The sequence below is a fragment of the Phascolarctos cinereus genome, unplaced genomic scaffold, assembly GCF_003287225.1.
Source record: "Phascolarctos cinereus isolate Bilbo 61053 unplaced genomic scaffold, phaCin_HiC Scaffold_4;HRSCAF=312, whole genome shotgun sequence".
Classification (NCBI taxonomy): domain Eukaryota; kingdom Metazoa; phylum Chordata; class Mammalia; order Diprotodontia; family Phascolarctidae; genus Phascolarctos; species Phascolarctos cinereus.
The window spans coordinates 185,404,182-185,427,192 of record NW_027555847.1 but is presented as its reverse complement, the minus strand read 5'-3'; the positions used below and the strand labels follow the sequence as shown (position 1 = coordinate 185,427,192).

At 37.9% G+C, this 23,011-nt stretch overlaps 1 protein-coding gene across 1 annotated transcript in view; it reads right to left on the bottom strand.

Annotated features, from left to right (window-relative positions):
• The window catches only part of TMC1 (transmembrane channel like 1), a 226,033-nt gene that overhangs the window by 34,599 nt on the left and 168,423 nt on the right, over window positions 1-23,011 (bottom strand). Inside the window, exons 12-16 of the mRNA XM_078151730.1 lie at window positions 14,122-14,266; window positions 12,411-12,605; window positions 8,998-9,177; window positions 8,591-8,752; window positions 2,201-2,329 (exon numbers count right to left, since the gene is read on the bottom strand). Coding sequence (XP_078007856.1) covers window positions 2,201-2,329; window positions 8,591-8,752; window positions 8,998-9,177; window positions 12,411-12,605; window positions 14,122-14,266 — 811 coding nt within the window. The remainder of the gene's footprint in view (window positions 1-2,200; window positions 2,330-8,590; window positions 8,753-8,997; window positions 9,178-12,410; window positions 12,606-14,121; window positions 14,267-23,011) is intronic.

Here is a 23,011-nt window from a genome sequence, read left to right as displayed (position 1 = left end):
TACAGGACCAAGAATACTATCAGTACTCAATAAATAATAAATTAACAGTCATTTAATTACAGCTTTTATGCATCCAGGTCGTGTTTTCTTGACTCCATTTTTGTAGCACATTTTCTAGCACTGAAGAAGAAAATAGCCTGGAGAAGAGATAAGCAAAAGGCCAGGCAACAGTATCAAATTCCAGGTGAAGAAACTTCCATTGTGATGCCTAAGTCAGATTATAGCTGTGTCAGACAAGAAAAACAGAAATGAAATTGAGCCAGCCAAGTACTTCATGGCAAGGAATGGGAAGGAGACTCTACAGCATCCTGAGTCTACAGCATTACCTCATTGTCATTCACCAAAGAGCATTAGCTAACTGGTCTTGGCTGAGCTGGGAAGGCAGTCTGAGCAAGGATGATATTGATGACCTAACAGATGGCATGTAGTCAAAGTCAGGAGTCAGATCCAACTTGGAGCTATGACAGATACACAATCAGAGTGGCCTTTTCTGAAGACTCAGTGCCTAGAGAAGGTCAGGGGTGGTTGTTACTAATTTAAATGCTACTAAGTCATGTTAGTCATACTGATTGGATGAGTAGCAAAAAAGCCTTAAAATTAAACTCAGAGGACTTGAGTTCAACACCAGCTCAGCTCCTTACTAGCTAAATGACCATGGACAAATAACATTTCTTTGAGCCTCAGTTGCCTTATCTGTAAAACAGAAAAAGAAAACTTGCACTACTTACTTCAGGTCAGGGACTGGTTTTAATCAACCAATCCATTGACAGGTGACAAGCATTTATTAATCATGTATCACACTGTGTTAAACACTGAAAATACAAAGGAAAAAAATGCTTTTCTTGCCTTCAGGGAGCTCACATTCTAATGAGGGAAATAACATTGTTTCCATCTATGTATCCCTAGCAGCCAGCCCATGGCTGGTACATATTAAGTAGGCATTTAATAAATGCCAGTTGAAATGAGTTGTATAGTTTCAATGGAATAATGTATGTAAATTACTTTGTAACTGTAAAGAATTGTATTTTCAGCCAAACCAGCTTCCTTGCTACTCCTCATAAAGGATATTTTATATCTGTCTCTGCGCCTTTGCCCAGAGTATGACCGTGTCTGGAATGTACTACTCTTCTCTTTATCTATGCCTCTTAGAATACTTAGCTTCCTTCTAAAAGTTCATCTTAAGTTCTACATCCTACATTAGGCCCTTCTGAAACATTAACCTGCTAGTTCTTCTCCATTCCCCTGATAAATTATCTTGTATAAACAGCCTGAAGTCAAGAATCATTTCATCTTTGTCTTTAAGTTCCTAATAGTATGGCATATAGTAGGTCCTTAATAAGGGTTTGTTGATTGAATGACCAACTGAATTATTATAATTCTAGATAAGATATAGGAACCAAAGAATATAGTCTTGCACAGGCCTGACATTATTGGTATAATTCTAGTGGAGAGACACATGAAAACGAGGAAACACCAGACTCAATAACATCTCTAATACTTTTTTTAGAGGCAAGGGAATGACTTGATAGCAACAGTGATGGGAGGAAAGGGAGAGTAGAAGAGTGGAAATGCTAGGTAAGAAGACTGGGAGTCTCAGCTTTTTTGTGGTAAGGGTGTACTTTGTGCCTCATCTCAAATTCTGAAAAGGATTGGGGGTGTATGGTGTGAATAGTAATCATCAGGGAAAATAGCCCAAGAGCTTGAGGAAAGTGAGTAAAACCAGAATCCATGGCCAAGGTTCTTTATCAATATTTCAAACAGACACACGAGGGCGACATAGCTGATGTCACACACTACCCTTTGCCTCACTTTTGGAAACATGAAAGATTGGGGAGGGGGAGGGAAAAGTAGGGGCAGTGGCTACTGACCTAATAATCTATCACATTTTCAAAACTGATCTCCATTAACATAGGACCCTCAACCCTCCTTTCCCTACCCCATGCTCCTTAGACACATTCTGCTTTCATGATTTCACTTATTTAACTAGACTATAACATGTGATGTAATTTAGGATTGACTTTTTTTCCTCAATCTTTTAATTACCACTTATTGCATTAAACATTTTTTATTTATGATTTAAAAAGGAGATTCCTACATCACAAACTATTAGATACTTCTTTTCTTCATGTGATGAGCTGCAAAGAAGCAAGCAACCCTGAAACAATCTAATGAGAGCTAAGGAAACCAGATCAGTACTTACATAGCCATATTCCAGGTCCCAGCACCAGCAGTAATTACAAAACCTGACAAAGCAGGCTCTAACAAAGTCACCTATGAGAATTGTGACATAGGTTGTCAGGACATCAGACACAGTCAGTCGCACAAATTCCTGTTGAGAGATTATCAATCAATCAACAAATCAATCAATAAACATTTAGTAAGTGCCTATATATCAGGCACTCTGCTAAGCAATTGGGATACAAAAAGAGGCAAAAATAGTCCCTGCTTAAGAAGCTCGTAATCTAATGGATTGTCAATAATGGATTATCAGTATTAAAACTATTCTACTTTGTGATAGTGGATATTAGCAGGACTAGGAAATCCTAGGTTTGAATGTTGCCTGAATGGACCAAACAGAGACTTTTGAGTGTCTAAAACTAAATCCTGCCTCAGACACTGACCCTGGACAAATCACTCAACCATAGTTTCCTATTGTAAAACAGGAACAATAAAAGCCCTTACCTCTCAGGGTTATTGTGAAGATAAAATGAGTTAACATATGAAAAGTGTTTTGCAAACCTAAAGGTGACTAAAAATATGAGCTACTATTATTATTAAATATCTGACAACGATTAAGTCTTTTGAACTCCACAAATTTACAATAAAGTATTAAATTTAAGAGGCATCTTTTTTAAAAATATTTTATATTTTTTGAAATTAAGCAAATTTAAAAAAAATTAAAGGGCTAAAGAAAGTAGATTTCCAGATGGGTACTGAGTAAATTTTTTTTAAAAGGAGGTGATAGGCCAAATAAGTTTGGGAACCTCTGGTCTAACCTGCAGTCTTTGTACTTTTATAGCAGAGGTTCTTAACTTCTTCTTCGTGTCCTAGATCGCTCTTTGGCAGTCTGGTAAAGCCTATAGACCCTTTCTCATAACAATGGTCTTAAATGCATAACATAAAATACATAGGACTATAAAGAATCCAGAAGTGAGTCAAAATAGGGATGCATTTTAATTCCCAACCAAGTTAATGGATCCCCTAAAGTCTACCCATAGAAACCATGGAGTTCTATGGACCCCACATTAAGAACTCTTGCTTTAGAGGAAATAGGAGCAGCAATAACTTGGCCAGCATAATTTTCCCAGACAGCTTGTCCACGGACCTTTAAGCACTCCATTCAGTGATGGTGGCTAGAAGATGCTATTTCCCCATCCCTGGTCACAGGGAAACAAATCACAATATGTGAAGATCTTCTCTTGCCTATCATTTTTATATGAGTAGAATATGATGACAATAAATAACAAGGGCATTTTTCATCAATGCAACCACCAGTCAATCAGTTAATAAGTATTTCATAAGTATCTGCCATGAGCCAGATGTTGTACTCAGTTCTGGGGATTCAAAGAAAAGCAAACACATGATCCCAGCCCTTAAATAGCTCACATTCTAATGGAGGAGACAACATACAAATAACTATGTGAATTTAAAGTACATACTGAACATTAAAGGTAATTTGAGAAATGGGAGGAAAGTAGTCAGGGAAAGGCTGGAGCCAACTCAAACAGCTTGTTACAATCCATTATTAAATTTTCAATGTAAGCATTTCTACCTTAGAATTTGTCAAATGCTGTGAATTAAGGCTTGATTTATTGGGGTTTTCATGGTCCAGACTTAGAAAGAAAGAGATGGAGAAAATGCTAATAAAGTAGATCACACTTAAAAGTATATCATGGGAGCAGCTAGATGCTGCAGTGGATAAAGTTCCAGCCTTGGAGGCAGGAGGACCTGAGTTCAAGTCAGATACGTGACACTTCCTAGCTTTGTGACCCTGGGCAAGTCACTTAACCTCATTGCCTCGCCAAAAAGCAAAAAAAAATTGAAAATAAAAATAAATAAAAGTATATCATGCATACATGGTGGGGGGTGGGGGCAGTTGTTAAACATTTACTAGCACATCACTGGAGGAGGCTTCCCAAAGAATGTGAAATTTGAGTTGAGTCTCGAAGGAAGTCAACAGAGAAGCAGAGGTGAAGAGGAAGAACAATGTAGGAATAGGGGACAGCCCAGTGCAAAAGTATAGAGTTGGGGATGGGGCTATGTGACCTTGGATAAGGTCACATAGGAGAAGAGAGAGTGTCCTTGTCCATAATTTGTGTGAAACACCAAGTAAGCTAGTGTCCCTGAAATGTAGAATGCATGAGAAGGCTGAAAAGGAAGAGCCTGGTTTGTGAAGGGATTGAAATGCAGAAGAGAATATTTCACATTTGGCCCTGAAGAAGATAGAGGGCCACAAGTAGAAATCTTTTACTGACCACAAAAGATGAGCAGTAAGTCAGAAGAAGTTACAGGGAAGTAAATCGAGATGAGCAGTACTTGGTACTTTAGCTTCCAACAATGGGATGCCTTCTCTTCTCCCATCCAAGCAATTTCAGGGAGTCTGTCTGGCCTAGCCCAAAGTAAAGGAGCTCTAGCAACAGCATCAGAGCATTATAGATTTAGAGCTGAGGGGGACCTCAGAGGCCATCCTGTCCACCTCGCTTATCTTAAAGATTCTGCTCACTTCTTGTTGTTAGTCCTTCGTTCTCAAAGAGGACCGTGATGTTAGGGTGGCGATGCCATGACTTGTAAGTGAATTGAATTTAAGTGAGGGAGGGCTGTGTAAGGTCATCAGCGTCACTCTTTCCTTTGGAGCCATCTGGGTCCAGTGGCAAGATATAGATCAATGACTGGAGATGGCCCTGGATGCAATAGGAGACCTGCTCTTCTCTACTCCCAGTTCAAATATCCTGGGGAAAACTGCTGCCTAACCCAATCTACCTTGCACTTAACTAACATTATAGTGCATACATATGTATGTATGTGTGCATGTATGTATATACGTGTATGTATATATATAAATGTGTGTATGTATATATGTGTATATATGTGTACAGACACATATATACACATATACACACACATACATATATATAAAATACTTTCATGTTATATTTATTTTTATATATGCTTGTCTCTTCTATTAGAGTATAATCTCCTTGCCAGTAGGAATTGTTCCATTCTTTGTATTTGTATCCCTAGAACCTAGCAGGTGTGTGGCATGTAGTAGGTGCTGAGTACATGCTTGTTGACCGATTGACACCTAACATTGTAAATAAGGTTTTCCTTAGAAAACTCACCAAAGGGGGAGAAAAGATCTTCCCTGATGGCTCAATTCCAAGTAGAAGTGGACTTCACCAAAATTGGGCCTTAGAGAGACCCAAGGAGAAGCAGAGGAACACATCAGAATGCCTGACAAGTTAGAAAAGCTCACATAAAGTTCAGGGTCTTTGGAAAAAGCATATAATGCTCTGCAAAATTTTCAGAGTTAAGCTTTTAATTTTTGGCATGTTTATTTTTTAAAAATCTGTCTATATTCTATACTGTTTCTGTTAGGCTCCCCTTAAAAAATAAGGAGCAAGCCATTAATGTCTCAAGTGCACAGATATGGATATTGATCTTCCAAAGCTATGGCCTTGCTAACCCTGCTATTTTTTATCTTCATTATGTTTGCTTTGCTCTCATGCTTTCCACCTGTCTCATCAGAAATCCCATTCAGAACCCTCCCACTCTCTCTCTCCTGTCTGCCTCATCCAGTCATCTCTCAAGTACTAAATGCTCTTTCAGGGAGGAAGCAGGAGGACAGAAAGAAAACAAACTCTCTCAAATAAATTGACTATTAGAGAAAGAGATAGGGAGAAGTGCACAAAAAATAGAAAGAGAGAGAGGAAGGAGGTGGGGTAGGAAAGAAGGAAAGAGCAGGGAAAGAGAAAGAGAGAAAGGAAGAAAGGGAAAGAGGAAGAGAGAGAAACAGAGGAAGGAGAAAGAGTGAAACAGAGAGAAAGAGACAGTGACAGAGAGAAGCAAAGAAATTCACTGAAAGCTTAAAAAAACAAAACAGATCAATACTTCATGACAGATCAAACTGCATAGTCCAGGGACTTCAGAAAGCAAGAGATTTAATCAATGAATTTCTACCTTTGTTCTGAGTCAATATGCTAGGAAAGTCTCATAAGCTTCTCCATCCGTATTCAGAAACTGAAGGACATTGTTACATTACATTGGCAATTATGCCCGGTCAATCACCCCCAGACTTGGACAAGCTTATTCTTTGCAGCCAGGTGTAAGCTCCAGATAGTTAGGTTTGCGGTACACATTAGGTAAATGTCAATTTAAGAGCTTTTATTAAGCACTTACAATGTGCCAGAAACTGTTCTAAGCCCTGAGGGATACAGAGAAAGGCAAAAAACATCCCCTGCCCTCGAGGTGCTTCCATTCCAATGGAGGAGACAATATGTAAACAAGTAGCTAGACATTTTATACAGAGTATGTGCATGTTCTTAGTGTCACACCAGACTACATGGTACTGTGAAAAGAAATCATTTTCAAATTCTGTGGTTGTCAAAGTTTTACATTTATGTTGGTTATTATGACCCTGAATCCTTGGTTTATGGGATTGTGTTACAATCTGGAGGTGACAAAGTAGTTGTGTATTAGGCATGCACAGATTTTCTTTGAAAGAACTCTGAAACATGTCTTGTGGAGCCCTGGCTTTCTTTGAATATCTAAAAACACCCACACTATTTGAGGATCCTAACAGTTCAGGTAATTTAGTCCCTCATTAGCACCTGTACTAGCTTGAAGATTCATATAATATGTTGTCCAAAGCCCTGCCACCTGTTTCTTCTTTTATTTGTTAAGGCATCATAGAAATGGACATTGACTTTGCCTATAAATACCTATTATAGAAACAATAAGCCTAAAAAAGTGGTAAATATTGGAGCCATAAATGGGAATTTTTAAGGCCAGGGAAAAATGAATTTAACATGGAAGTAAAGAAGGAAAAGGTACGGACAGAGGACAATCTGCCCTGGGTGCAGTTGCATGTGAAGAAAGGATCACCCACCCCAGTGTGGGATGAGTGGTCTGAGCTTTAATGGTATCAAAGATACTTGACCTCCCAACCCTTGAAAGGTGAGGAAAAGAGGAAGTATAAGAAAAGTAGGCCCAAAAAGAGAGGTGCCACAGTAACAGACCCCTGAAGCTAAGAAAAGGAAAAGGGGCTCTCATGCCTCAAAAGAACAACAAACCATCTGAGGACTTTATTCTTGCTAGATCTTAGCACCCTAGAGCAAAGCCCTGGTCACCCAGCTATCTTACAGGGCAGATCATATTTGGACCTATCTCCTGATTGAAAGGAAGAATATCTGTGAAGTGGAATGAAATGATAAAAGCAATAGATTTGGACTTAGTGTTAACCAGATATTTCCAATACAATGTAGAAATTTTCATAGCATGGTTGCTACAAATTTGCTGAAGCAAATATTGAGAATTTAGCCTTACCTTATTTTGCCCAAACTCTGAACCATCACATCTGGCCATCAACTGGCCAGCCTCATAACATACTGCTTTCCAATTCTAGTTCTGACAACAGTGCTTAAATTATTTCTATAAAGGACTTGTTAATCAATTTCCTTCCAGGGGTGTGCTGGAGCCAGCTCTCCTGAAAGAACTGAGTATTAGAACTGGGCAGCTAGGTGGCACAGCAGATAGAGCACTAAGCTTGTAATCAGGAAGATTCATCTTCATGAGTTCAAATCTGAACTCAGGCACTTACTAGCTTGCCCTGGGCAAGTCACTTAGCCCTATTTGCCTCAGTTTCCTCATCTGTAAAATGAGCTGGAAAAGGAGATGGCAAACCACTCCCAGTATCTTTGCCAAGAAAACCCCAAATGGGGTCATGAAGAGATGGACTTCGCTGAAATAATTCAACAACAAACAGGGAATATATGATAAATAACTGTTATCATTAAATTGAAATATTCCCAAAGTTGTAAGGTTTTCTAAAAATATCCACGGATTAGATGAATTTATAAAATTTAATGGCTTTATGACACTAATAATGTTGTGTGCCAAATAAAATATTTCCTTTATAAAATTGATCTCTTTATTTCTTCTGTGCTTATGTATGGTAAACTCTAGAAAATCCCAAATGTATGCAGAGTCAGACACAATTGAAACAACTGAATAACAACAATTTCTTAGAACTATGGCCATAATCGGTTTGGGGTAGGGTGTAAGTATCAAAGAAATGTTTCCTGACAATGCCTTTAGACATCTTTCCTTCTTATTCCAATAGACTGCAATTCAAGATTAGGATTCTATAAACTTTGTCCAAGATGGCTCACATGCTCTAAGAGTATCCGTAAGATGTCAAGAGAAATTGAGAAAAGCCCCAGCAGGACACTGAGTGGGGTAAACTTATGGGAGGACATGGAGAAGAGTGTTGCTCAATGAACAGGTAAGATGAATTTGCAATAGGTATCTTTGGTGAGATAACAAATCTGTTTATTTGGGTCCTGAGGCAACTCAGTTCCATTCATTTCATTACCTGTCCTACCATTGTCTCCCAGCAGGGCCCCCTGGGTACATCAGCAGGTTCCACAAAGTAAGGAGGACCAGTGCTATTTTCACTCTGAGATGAATTGAAGGCTTTGATCATGTTTGCTTCCCATATAGTGATGTTTGCCATGACTAACTTCTCTTCTTCCAGCTAGAAAAGCAAACACAAAGAAACCAACCAACCAATTAATCAATCAGTAAACATTTATTAAGCACCTACTCTGTTCCCAGTATTCTGCTAAGTACCAGAAATACAAATATAAACAAAACAAGCTATATAAAGAATAAATAAGAAATAATTAACAAAAGGAAAGACTAACACAGTTGTCAAAGGCATCCCGGCAGCCTTACAATTGGAAAGCATGTGCTAACCAATAATCCAAAAGCACTACTTACCTTGTTATTGATCTCATCCAACAAGGCAAGAATAAATACATACAAATTGCCCAGAAGAAGAGCAAAGATGCGACCCAGTAGCCATTTCAGAGCTATAAGGGGATGATAGTTTTCCAGCTCAGCAAATAAGTCAAATAAGGTTGGACAGAACATCCCCAAGAGAGACATGATCATGTTCATCTGTAAAAAGAATTAAATGAATAAATGAAACTGGGAAGAATCCGGTTGAGAGATTTTAAAGTTTTCCCTTTCCCTCAGATACTTCACTGGTAACTTTTCTTCAGTTCTTATTAGGTAAGAGAATAATTTTGTACCATTATAACCTCAGTCTTTTTTCCAAATGAATGAATGAAAGCATGTATTAAGTGATTACCATATGCCAGGCATTATGCTGAGTATAGATTTTTAATAAATATTTAGCTTCTAACCGATTAGAAATACAAATACCACACAAGTAAGATAGTTTCTGCCTTGAGGGAGTTTGTCTTCCCCTTTGGGAATCCTTGGCTGTGAACAGTGTTTTGGTTGGGGGGTGGTGATTGGAGTCATAGGCAGGAGTGTGCTGGTAAACATTTAACAACCAACTCTTGAGGGAAAAATGTATGGATGTGTTGTTAAATTTAATTATTATTAATAAATCAATTTAAATATTTATTTATTAATATTAGTTAATTAAATTTAATGTTGAATTAACAAATAAATCCATAGAACTGATAAATTAACTTTAACATTAATTTTTAATATTAATATTTTCTCTATCTGTTTCTTAAGATAATCAGCAAAAGAAATCAAGGTCTGATAGTGTTTGCCAATTCCTCAGGTATAAGACTTTCAGGAAAGTTGGCTCCAGTTCACCACTGGAAGAAATTGATTAACAAGTCCTTTACAGAAATGTTAGTGCTGATTTAATCACTGTTGTGGGAACTAGAATTGGAAAACAGCACATTATGAGGCTGGCCAGGTAATAACATGGTGGTTTTGAGTTTGGGCAAAATAAGGTAAGGCTAAAATCTCAATATGCTTTCTGCTCTGTGTGTGTGTATGTGTGTGTGTGTGTGTGTGTGTGTGTGTGTGTGTGTGTGTGTGTTGTGTTTTTTTTTAAAGCATAGTAGAACATTTCTTAACGGTATTAGACAATGCCTAATCAATTTTTTGGGTTTTCCCTATGCTATGTTCATATGGAATGTGACTTTACTTGAAACAGAACCAACATATGGTAGGAATGACTTGCTTTGATGCAGTTTTTTTTTTTAAACAGAACTTGATTAATAAATCCATTTTGTCTGGGAGCAAGTAAGATCTAGAAGAGAAGGTGCATTGTTGTACATTCTAGTTTATCCCTGAATAAACTTTTTTTATTTACAAAAGTGTGGTTTATTTTTTTCCTTTCAGGGTATTTTCACCAGCCTTCTCCACATTTTCTACAATTTAATTATCTATTTTGCTGGCATAGAGTGGAGTATCATAGAATTAATGATAGAGATCATCCAATTCAACCTTCTCATCTTTTTTTTTTTTTTGGTGAGGCAATTGGGCTTAAGTGACTTGCCTAGAGTCACACAGCTAGAGTCTGAGGTCGCATTTGAACTTAGGTCCTCCTGACTTCAGGGCCAATGCTCTATCCACTGTACCACCTAGCTGCCCCTCCACCTTCTCATCTTTTAGTGCAACTCAATAGCTCACCCAGCAGAAAGGGATGAACATGAGAAATATCACAGAAGTAGACTGGGCAGGATTAGGCAACTGATTAAATAACATGGGGGAGGAGAAGAGTTATGATGATTCTAAGGATCATAGAATCATTGAGTTGATTGGTGAAAGAATGGTGATGTCTTTAACAGAAATGGAGAAGTTGGGAAGAAGAATGGATTTAGTATGGAACTATAGTGAGTTAGATTTGGGATATATTGAATTTGAGGTATATTTGGCATATGCATGTGCAGGTCTACATAGGCAGTTGATGTGGTACAAGAGCTCAGGAGAGACATGTTGTTGTTGTTGTTGTGGTTGTTGTTGTTGAGTCATTTCAATTGTGTCTCAGTCTTCATGAGCCCCCATTTGCGGTTTTCTTGGCAAAGATGCTGGAATGGTTTGCCATTTCCTTCTTCTAGCTCATTTTACAGATGAGGAAGCTGAGGCAAGCAGAGTGAAGTGACTTGCCCAGTTTCACATAGCTAGTAAGTGTCTAAGGCTGGATTTGAGTTCAGGTTATGGCCCAGTGCTTTATCTACTGCACCACCTAGCTGCTCTCCAGGAGAGACATAAGGACTAGTTATATAGATTTAGGAGTCACAGGATGAGATATGGTTATTTAGCCCATAGGACCTGATGAGATTACAGAGAGAGAATATGAAACCTACAAATGGTCAAAAGAATTGTTGGCTATTGCAGATTCTTAGAGCCATTCAATTGTCTCCATTCTTCCTATATATTGCTATTCACTCAAACCCTTTACTGCTGCTAGTATTTTATTCAGTGGGCTTTGGATATATTTTTGAAATAGTAATGAGAATAGAAGGAGAAAGTCAGAATAGTGATCAGGGAAGTAATGTGCTAACTTCATTTGCAAATCTCTTGGCACTACCAAGGAAAGAGGTATCCCTCCTTAGGATGACAGCAAGGGGTGAGATATGAAGCAGGTTAGAAAGGAAAATGAAAATTTTTTTCTGAGGCCCAGAATTTAATATTCTCAGCTTTAGAGAAAAATAATTCTGTATAAACTATAAATTAACTTGTTTACAATACTGTCTGGGTTTGAATGAGCCATTATTCAGCAACCAAGAAACTCACATTGATGAGGCCCAAGGCCTGTGAGGTCCCTTCAGCCTTTAAAATCCTAAAAATCTTTTATTTATAGCTTTAGCTTCTAGTTATGCAATCTTCCTACCCCACCCCTACATTGTCCCTTCCATTCATCCTCATATTATTTTCACTATCTGAACTCAGTCCCTGACTTGGGTGCAAGTCCCAGTTCTTCAACTAACAGGCTTTGCGAACCTGGATAAATCTCCGTGAGTTTTAGTTTTCTCCTTTGTGAAATAGGGGGCTGTCCTAGATAAACTCTACAATCCTTTCCAGTTCTAGATTCCTATGATTATGTCAAAGCCAAAGATAAATGAGACCTCAAAGGTCAAACAGTCAAACCCTCTCCTTTTAGAGTGGAGAAAACTTTGGCCCAGAGAGGTTAAGTGATTTACTCAAGATTGATTAATTAGTAAACATTCGGGGGAAGATCTGAACACCTGTCCTCTTGAGATAGAAGACATAGGAGTAGGAATAGAACTGAATGGAAAACTCAGAAAATAAAGTCAAATGAATGGAGGGGAGAAAAGAAAAAAGCCACAACACATCCCATAACCCACAAAGTAGTAAACGACAAATTCCAAACACGTAAGAAGCATGCAGGGACGAACTTCATTTTTTTCCCACCACCCAAGGGTGTCTGGGTCTTGCTGTGCAAATTCCTGGGATCGCTTCACAGCCCAAAAAATGAGATATCCACTTGCACCAAGTGTGAGGAAACAGAAGAAGTTAGCAAGAAACCTCAGGAATCGGATCAAATGGACGTTTTCTTCCCTTTGGGCTGCAAATTCCTCATCGATAGCTTCCTATAGAAAGGAGAAAAAGAAAGGAATAACAACTACTTAAAGGATCATGGCTTCAGATGAGCTTTCTGGGAACTGAAAGCTGAAAAGTCAAAGTTTTTATTAGCCCCCTGGGATCAATTCTACATGATGGATGAGGTGTATTTAGGAAGAGATGATCTGCTGCCTGGAAACATTTGTTATAGGGCAGGCCTGTACAACCTGTGGCCCGTGGGCATGGCCAACGGATTTCGGACAGCCTGCGCAAAATGTAGGGGATCTTTTCCTCTGCATTTTTCCCTGACCACCCAAAATTCTTTGGTGTGCTGTAAGCAGTCTGCAGGCTGCAGGTTGTGCAGACCTGTCATAGGGTATAGTAGTATTTGTAGTATTTAAGATATTTTACAATAATGTTTTGGGGAATTGTCTATATTTTGAATAAATGTTTTTCAAATATAAAGAACAAGGCCTCAACAAAAAGATATGAAAAGGCCTAGTCTGTTTCCCCTTTATAGAGCTGGGGTTTCCATGGGTGTGGAACGTTGCTTAGAATGCCAAATTTTATTAAAAATCAAAATACAAATCCTAAAAACCAAGAAATTAATAAAATTCAAAGCAAGAATGACAATTTTTGTACATATTAAAAAGTTTTGATTGTTTTTCTCCTCTTATTTACTTATTTGCTCATTTATTTACTCTAATTCTTTGTTATAACAGATGGTTCTTTGAGAGGAGGAAGAAAGGGATATAGGGAAAAATCTAGGCTAGACAATGTAAAAACAAAAGTATAAAAAAATATGTTTTAAAACGGAAAAAAAACCCTTTTTTGCAATAACTCACATTATAAAAGCTCACCTGGGTATTTTTTTTTTATTGTTTGCAAAGTGCTTTCCTCATAATAGCCTTATGAAGTAGGTAGTACAAGTGGGGTGATGGTTGAGGGAAAAAGGGAAGGGTAGAATCTGGACCTGTGATTGCTTTGGGATAGGGAACTCCCATAGAGGAAATTTTCTCTACCATTGTAGACCTGCAACTGTCTTGTCTCTGCTGTGTGCCCAGGTGTCACGTGTTCGTTATGCTTCAGAGGTAGCATTTGAACCCAAGTCTTCCTGACTCAGAGGCTGATATGCAGTGTTCTACCACCTCTGTCTGAGGAGGAAACATCCTTAGAAAAGTTAGTGGCTTGCCCAAGGTCCCAGAACTTATAAGTGATAGAACTGGGCCTAATTCCAAGTCTACTGCTTTTTTTTTTCACAACAGTGGCCTTTGTTCTAGCGTTAAAATCGTGAATGACAAATCTCTCATTTCCTGTCAATGTTATTATTGTGAAAATTGAGGAAACAGGACAATGCTATGACATTAATGTTGGAAAATGTCATCAGATTTTCTCTAACCACAGCAGGAACTGTCCCCAGATTCTGGTAGGCAGATACGATGAGTCAACCTTTCCTTTCATCCTGGGATATTTTGCTAGACCACAGGAGGTGACTTGGGATAGTGAGATTTTACTCCCAGAAATTCAGTAGAAAAATCCCTTTACCTTAAAGTTCATTATGATGGAGTTAAATTTGTTGTCTGCTGTTTCAGGGTTACCAATCAGGAAGTCCCAGCTTGTGAACATTTTCCAGCTGAAATTGAAAGTGTTGTCATCCCCACCTCCATCCTCACCAAGGTTCTTTGCCATCCTGTAAAGACAAAAAAAGCAAATCCAGAATTGGGGCCTCAAAGGGGAAGATAAAGAGGTACTATTGTGGCAAATGTATAGACGGCAAATTCAAGGGAAGAAAAAACTGGAAAGGAAAATGTAGGAGGGAAGAGAAACATTTTTTCCCTCAAAAGATTTTCTGGTCCTGGTTTTTTTCCATTTCTTTTGTCCCAGGGCCTTAGCATTTCTATGGATGCCAAACATGAGAATTTTTTGAGCAAACTGAGGTATATAAAATACTTTTTCCCTAAACTAACATATCTTTTTAAGGAAATTTTTAAAGGCTTATGTTTTGATTTTTCTCAATTATCCTCTGGAATAGTGGATTATTTATTGTTGTTTGTCCTTCATTCTCAAAGAAGACCAATGACTTCATGAGGTTGATGTCTTGGCTTGTAAGTAAATTGGATTTAAGTGAGGCAGACCTGTACAAAGTCATCAGTCTCTCTCTCCTCCAGACTCATCAGAGTCCAGTGGCAAGACATAAATCAAGACTACTGGAGATGGCTCCAGTGGATAGGGAACCCACCTTGGAAGTCAGGAAGACCTGGGTTCAAGTGTTGCCTTTAACAGATGCAGACTGTCAGTTAATTAATAAACTTTTAATTAAACTCCTACTATGTGGCAGGCACTGGGCTAAGCTTGAGGGATACAAAGAAAGGCAAAAAACAGTCCCTGTTCTAAAGGAACTCATAGTTTAGTGGGGGAGACAACATTAAAACAACTATGTAAAGCAAGATATATACAAAATAAATTAGAAATGGTCAAGAGAAGTAGGGCTCTGCCATCAAGGGATTTGGGAAGCCTTCTTATATGCTTGCTGGCTGGAACTTGAAGGAAGCTAGGGAAACCAGTAGGTGGAAGATGAAGATGGAGAGCATTCTAAGTATGAAGGAAAGCCTGTGAAAACGTCCCAAGTCTGTGACTCTGGGCACAAATTTTCAATGCTCCAGACAATCCTCTAAAACTATAAATTTTAAGGTAGGTGCTAGATCTGGAACTTTAGTGAGAATTTCTTCCTCCTATGTTTCTAAGACCAACAAAATTACAGGTCCAGGGAAAAGAAAAAACCCCTTTATTAATTTAAAAAAAATTCTACTGGTAAAAGAAAACTCTACCAAAACATTTTTTTTCTACTCACATAAGCTTCAAAATTTGCACTGAGCTGATAAAGTTAGATTTTAAAATATTTTTAATACCAAGTGATTATAGTTATCCCAAAAGAAATAGAAACAATTTTTTCATGGAGCATGAATGATATTCACTTGCAGTTTGGTTTGAGTGGTTCCAGATCTTGGTTCTACATGCCCCACCTCTATTTTTAACACCATCAGTCTATTCAGTATTAGAATTGTAGGCATTAACATTCTACAAAAAATTCACCTCATTAAAAAAATAAACAAAAACCACAATGTGATTAAAAAAACAACCCCCAATTCTTTATTTGAGAGCTTTCTCAAGGAAACTGTGCTGTGTCTATTTGTCTTTTATCCTTATTCTCCCCTAGACGGAGTTGTAAAAGGTAGCTCAAATAATATCACAGAGATGACAACAATGATGATGATGGTGATGATGAATGATGATAAATATTTATATAGGTTAAGATTATCAAAAGACCTTTTGTATATTTTCTAATTTGATCCTCATGACAATTCTTTGAAGTAGATGCTGTTATTATTATACCAATTTTGCCACTGAAAAAAAATGAGTCTGTAAGAGACTAATTAACTTGTCTAGAATCACAGAGCTGGTACATGAGCTGCATTTTGGGGCAGGATTCAACCTCGGATTTTCCTGCCTCTATGCCCAATACTCTATCCACTATAAGGGACCCAACCTCAGAGTTTACCTAGTCCAACTACCCCCTCTTACAAATGAAGAAAACTGAGGCCCAGGGCCCTCAAATGTGTTATCTGGAAGAGACAAACAGTTTATTCAACAATCCCTTTACCACTCATTATCCTTAGCTGGGAGAAGACGCTGAAGTAATAACACACAAGACAGGAGAGTTGGAAGAGGGGTAAGAGACAGGAAAAGGTGGCTGGTTTGGGGGAGGGAGTTGACAGGAAAAAATAAGACTTAAGAAGAGAAGTTGGAAGGCATTTGGGATGTTGAAAGGAGTGCAAGGCATTGAGGACAAATCTCAGGATGGTCAGTACCACTTTATACATAGCTCAGATCCTGCTTAAACTTGTTTTTCAAGGGGCTGAACTAGGAGACCATGCTATGAAGTACAGGCAGTTTGGACCACGAAAAGTTTTATGAGACATTTGTAAACTATGTGACTTTAGCGAAGGCTTTCACTCTGAATAGAATTTTTGTTTGTTGTTTGTTTTTAATTTTGCTCTTGTATCATTTAATAGACTGGTTGAGTTTTTAGCATTTTGTAATTATGCCCAGAGGCATGCTTTTTCCAAATTACATAAAAGACCTGAAAAATAGGCCAATAGTATCATAGAAATATGCTAGCAATGAAGGGAAGGAAAGGGGGGAGAGAGTAGATGGAGAAGGCCAAGAAAGACATTCCACTAAGGTGCAATGCTTTTGTCAACTGAAGCCTCCTTGAATCCAAGGGGTGGTTCACCTGAAGTTTTCAGCAGTCAATTAACCCGTCAATCAAATAATGTTTTGCCTAAATCAGCTAAGATAATAACTCATTAAGCATTAACCAAAGACTCTGTGACCCTGGGCAAGTCACTTAACCTCTGCCTATCATAGTCCTCAACTGTAAAATGTACATAATAACACTTAACTCCCAGAGTTGTTGTGAGGATAAAATGAGATAATATTTGTAATGCTCTTTGCAAACCTTACAGCACTATACAAAAGTTGTTGTTACTATTATATAAAAATCCAGGAATGTTTGGGTCCCATTGGCTTTATGAAACATTCTCTTTCATGCATCTACTGATGTAGAATCTGAGAGTCACTCTCAGTTATGGAAACCTGGAGTCAAGAGTCAGCTTTGCCTTGACTCAATATATCTCATAGTTCTTTAGTCTAATTCTGTCTATTAAAAACCAGTATTTTCCCTGACTTGATCAAAATTAGCCCTAAACCTATACTAATGTAATTTTAAATAAATAATATTGATTAAATAATTTATTATACTGCTTTTGTATTTCTCCTTTAAAATCCACATTTGGGAATAGTGACAAGCCTAGACTTCATCATTAAAAAAAATTATGTGGTTATGTGCTCTGGAATTGTGATTTTTGAGGGGGCAGGAACTTCTAAAATAAGAAATCTTTCTCTGCAACTTGTAGTCTTAGAATAGTCCAACAAAGTGAGAGGTGAAGTGACTTGCCCAGTGTTCTACAGCCAGGATTTATCAAAATCAGGACTTGAACCCAGATCTTTATGATTCTATGGTCTCTATTCACTATGCCAGGCTGCCTCTCTGATCAACATGAGAGAAATGATGATTTCTCTCTTATATTAATAACCAATTACTATTGGGGAGATCCAGAATTTTTTCCCTTCTTATTTCCTCATTCTCTACTCAAGTCAGTCCCTGAAGGATAAGGTTGATAATGGGATTGGATTTAACAATCTCCTCAATCTTGTTTGGACCCCACCCACCTGGGGAAGCCCACTGTGTTCTGTTTAGATTGGGTGGGGGTAAATCCTTTCAGAAGTTCCCAAAGTGGTCAATACCATACCCCTTGGAATGATGCCGGATGGTGGTAGTAGCCTCAGGTGCAACTGAGGACATTGAATAAAAATAAGGGGGCAGTGGTAGCATAAGGAAAGAAAAGAAAATTTTGAAAAACCGTTTGTATGTGCTTTATCCCTTGTGTAACAGAGTTAAAATCATAGTGATTACATTATTTTCCAAATAAACACACAAAATGCTAGTTAGAACTGATCAGTGATCAAGTCCTCTGACAGGTCTTAACAAGCAAGGGTCAGCAGGCCAGTGTGCTATGCATTGTTGGAAGTCCAGCGTACGGGGTTGAGAATATTGTAAACAAGTCTTTGTCTACATATACATGACACAATATTGCATCATTAAAATTTCAGTTCCCAAAAACCCCACAAATTTACAATGAATTATTAAATTTAAGATGCATCATTTTTTTAAAACTACATATTGTTTCGAAATGACAGTAATCTTTTAAAAATTTTATTAAATTAATTAATTAATAATTAATTAAATTAAATTAATTAAGTTAAAAATAATTTAATTTTTAAAATTTAACAGTATTTTTTTTTTTAAAAAGGGCTAAAGGGCTAAAGAAAGTAGGCTGGGAACAGAGGCTGCTGAGTAATTTTTTTTTTTGAAAAGGGGCAATAGGACAAATAAGTTTGGGAACCTCTTCTAGATTGCCAGGCTGGGGGTGGTCTGAAAGTAAGAGTGACATAATCAAAGTCAGTCCACCAGCCTCTCTTTAGAATTGGTCCACCTCTCATTATAATACTCATTCTCTCATTAATTGGTAACTAATCGGAGTTGATTGCTGTCTGTTTTCTACTCTTTCAAAGGTATATGCAAGCATCAATAGGCTGCCATGATCTAACTTTGGTGTATGAGAGCTGGCCAGATGATCATCCTTTCATTAATTATTCACTAGCCATAATGAATAAAATGATTAATTACCCAGAAATTATGTCTCTCAAACTTTTTATATGTCACAATAATTATCATTTAAAAAACAATGCAAATGGCCTGCATACACATGGATTTCTGATGGTGTGGTCATCAGAACATCTCCTCATTTCTCACCTGGCTACAGTACTGTGTCATTCTCTGACTTCTCTATAATGCCTCAGGAAACTCATTCTTGACTTCCTGGGTCACACACCCACATGATTTTCCATTTCCTTTGGTGTGTTGTCTTTCCCTAATGGAGACTATCTTTCTCTCTTTTCATACTTGTATCCCCAACACTTATCACAGTGCCTGGCATATAGTAGGTGTTTGATAAATGTTTGTTGATTGACTGACTGGCCCAAAATTAAGAAAAACTTAAACATATCTTCCGACATCAAAGACTTCACAGACAGCTCCATAGTCAAGGCAATGGAAAGGTGTAGTAAGACAACAATGAATTTGATTGGGGTCAGGAAAGAGACCCTCAGGGGAAATTTTGGTTGAAAGAAATGAAAATTGCTTAAATGATTATGTAGCCAGTATATCCTGCTGGTCACTTGATGGGCATTCTGAGGATAATCTTAGCACCAAGATTTCCAATCCAGAAAACTTAGTTTTTCCTTATTGATAAATGAATGAATGAATACTAAACAGCTATTGCTCACACATTGTACAATACACACTGTATTGGGGTTTTTTTGTTCTGTTTTTTGGGGGGTTTTTTTGTTGTTTTTTTGTTTTTTTGCTCCACTGCTGGTCAGATGTAGGCTTTTATCTATAATTATCTCTATTGATATCAGAATATTTCTTAAATAGCTGCAATTTACTTTGGGTCACTAGCTGCCTTACTCCCAAGTATCACCTCCTTGGTAATAAAAGTGCTCACATTGCTGGATTTTGTAATAAACAATGAAGCTCATTAAGCACCTAGAAGGCAGAAGGTACTAGAAGATAATAAGTTTAGGTTTTAAGTACTTATTGATTTCTTGTTCAGAGAGAGGGGGGAAAATTATATCTTAATCAGTTCTAGTCTTATTATGAACAGAGTACATGTTCAAGGATTTAGTTGCCAGCTGCCCCAGGAGCCTGCCATAACACCATTAGAAAATCAAACTTTTGGGATAGGCCTTATTTTCAGAGAAGATGCGTATGGGCTCCATTGCCTTGTCATTGGCACCTCTAAGCCACCTTTCTAAAATATACAAATATCTCAGGGAGTGATAATAGATTAAGCTGTTGCTGGGTATTAAAAACTTAACGTGAATTACTTTGCTTTCTTCAGGCCACTAAAGAAATGGGAATTTTTGTTGAAAGTATAAAGAAAGATGATTTTGGAGGAGACAACATTATATAATAGAAAGTAAGCTCCATGAGAATAAGGATTTTTTTTCCCTTTTGTAACCCCAGCACCTATTTTCCCCATTTTACAGATGAAAAAGTGAGCCTGAGAGAGGTTAAGTGACTCATCTAGGGTAACAGCACTAATATATGATCAGGCTTCTGAGGAAGGATTCAGTCTTAGTCTTTCAGAATCTAAAATTCCATCCACTACACTGTACTTGACCTCAGAGACCATCTAGTACAACTTCCCTTTACAGAGAACAGACAGGCATCCAATCTAGTATAATGCCTGGTACAAAGTAGTGCTTATTAAATGTTTTCTGAATTGAACTGAATTAAATCAAATCCAAGGAGGTCAAGGATGTGCGGAATACACAGCAAATCTGGTGGGATGCATTTGTCTTTCCATTTTTTTCATTCATTCATTTACGTTGCCTCTTTCTAACTGGAGGAGAAGGGTAGTAAGGGAAGGAGTGATAAGAAAAGGAAGAGGAACATTGTAAAAGAATGAAGGGAAGGAAAAAAAAAGATGAACTTTGCTCATAACATACAATTTTTTCAATGCCTCACTCAGAGGTATTTTTTTTCTATGTCTTTTGTCACATAAATTGAGACAACAAAGGCTTTTTGGCAGTTGCTTGGAGTCTGCCTCATTAGCTATCCTTGACAATATGGTACTTATCAACAGGTATATAGCTACCTTTTACCTACTTGGAAAAGGAAGCATAATAACCCACTCCTCTTTCATTTAACTGCAACCAAAAGGCATGTGAGTGGATTGAGGCAGGGGCTTTGTATTGTGAACATAGTTAGAACTCCTTAATTCAAAAGGAATTTAGGATCATAGATTTAGACCTTGGAAGATCCAAGGCCTTCATTTTGTTGATGAGGTTACTGAGACCCAGAAAGGTTAAATAATTTTTCCCAAGGTCACAAGCTAGTGGGTGGCAGGGCTGAGATTCAAAATGAGGTCCTCTGACCCCAAACCATCATCATTGTCATCGTCGTCATCATCCAATGCTTACTCCATTCCCCCCAAATGGCACTCATATCTGGCATACGGCTAGAATGCAGAAGGTACAATGTTGCCTCCAGGAGATGGTTGCACAATGCCTTCAGCAAGAAATAGGGTATAAGGGGCAGCTAGGTAGTGTAATGGCTAGAGCACTAGGCCTGAAGTCAGGAGGATCTGAGTTCAAATCTGGCCTCAGGCACTTGATACTTACTAGCTGTGTGACCCTGGGCAAGTCACTTAACCCCGATTGCCTAGCAAAAATAATAATAAATAAATTCTTTAAAAAAAGAAATTGGGTAAATACACATGAATTATATATTTATAACTGGAAAGGAACTCAGAGTCTATCTAGTCCAACCTGTTTATTGTATAAGTGAGGAAACTGAGGCTGAGAGGTTAAGTAATTTGCCGAAAGTCGCACATGTAAGAAGTAGTAAAACAAAGATTTGAAGCCAGGACTTTTGATTCCAAATGCAGTGTGTTCTTTCCACTGTACCAGACTTTACCAGGCCTGAGTGAAATCAGGTAAGACTTCTGCTCAGAGTCATTCTTTTCCCCTTCTGCTCTCCTCCTTTTCCTGGTGTACAGAGGGGTAAGTGGTAGTATATCTGCTTCTATCTCTGTCTCTGCCTCTTTCTGTTTCTCTATTTCTCTCTCGATGTCTCTGTCTCTCTCTGTCTGTCTTTCTCTCCTCTCTTTCTCTCTCTCTCTCTGTCTCTCTCTCTCTTTCTCTGGAGCTGAAAAGCCAGCATGGCCTTAGGTGAAGGTAGGCCCACCCAAATGAGCCTAATAGTAGCAAACGAATTCTGTCCTATTTGCAGGAATGCTTTTACATTTTTGGGGTTATGTTAAGAAAATCTCCTCAGTCTACAGAGGTTGTTTTTGATAAATTTGTATGTCTGTACTGAACTGGAGTTTTCCTTCATTAAATCACTTTCTCTCTCTCATTTTGGTTTGCTGTCTGTCTCATCTCTGCTTCTGTCTGTCTCTGTCTTTCCATCTCTGTATGGATGTCTGTCTGTTTATCTCAAAAGCATCTCTCCTTAATTAGGGAAATTCAAGCAGCTCTGAATCCTATTGTCCATAGTTTAACCATCTAGGATTAATCACCATAGGTGGGTCAGTTGTACCCCTTTATAGAATGAAAGATCTAATCTGTGGCCCTTGTCTGAATTGCAACACCAGGACGAATATAGTAACAGTGGGTAGGGATGATGACATTTTGGGCAGACCAACAAATATCTTTAAATGCATTTATAAGACTAGAGTATGTTTAGTTAGAGTTTTGCCTTTAATATGGTATTGCAAGAAACAGAATATTTTGGTGTTGTGAACAAGTCCCTGCTCCATTCCCATAAGTATTAGAAGTTAGAATCCTACTTCCAGATGGGAGTATGCCCAAAGCAAGGAATCCTTGTCTGCCCCTAGGAAACAGCTTTGTGAAAAGAGTCTGAACAAACCAGAACATTTCTAGCCCAATTCAGACTTTCTCATTTAGGCATGGAAAGATTAGAGTCCCGTCCTGACCAATACCTTAGTTGTGCTAAAAAAGCCAGTCAAGTCCAATCTATTTAATGCACTATTTCCAGGAGTAGTGATTAGGTCCTGCTATTTAACTAATCTTATTTGAGTTTGAAATCTAATGAGGACAACATGTAAGGTACTTAATCCTATACATTTACAGTATGGTAGCACATAATTTTAATTTACTACTTTGATTTACCTAAGTTTATAAATATAAAATTTGGGGGGGGGGTTAGGCAGTGGGGTTCAGT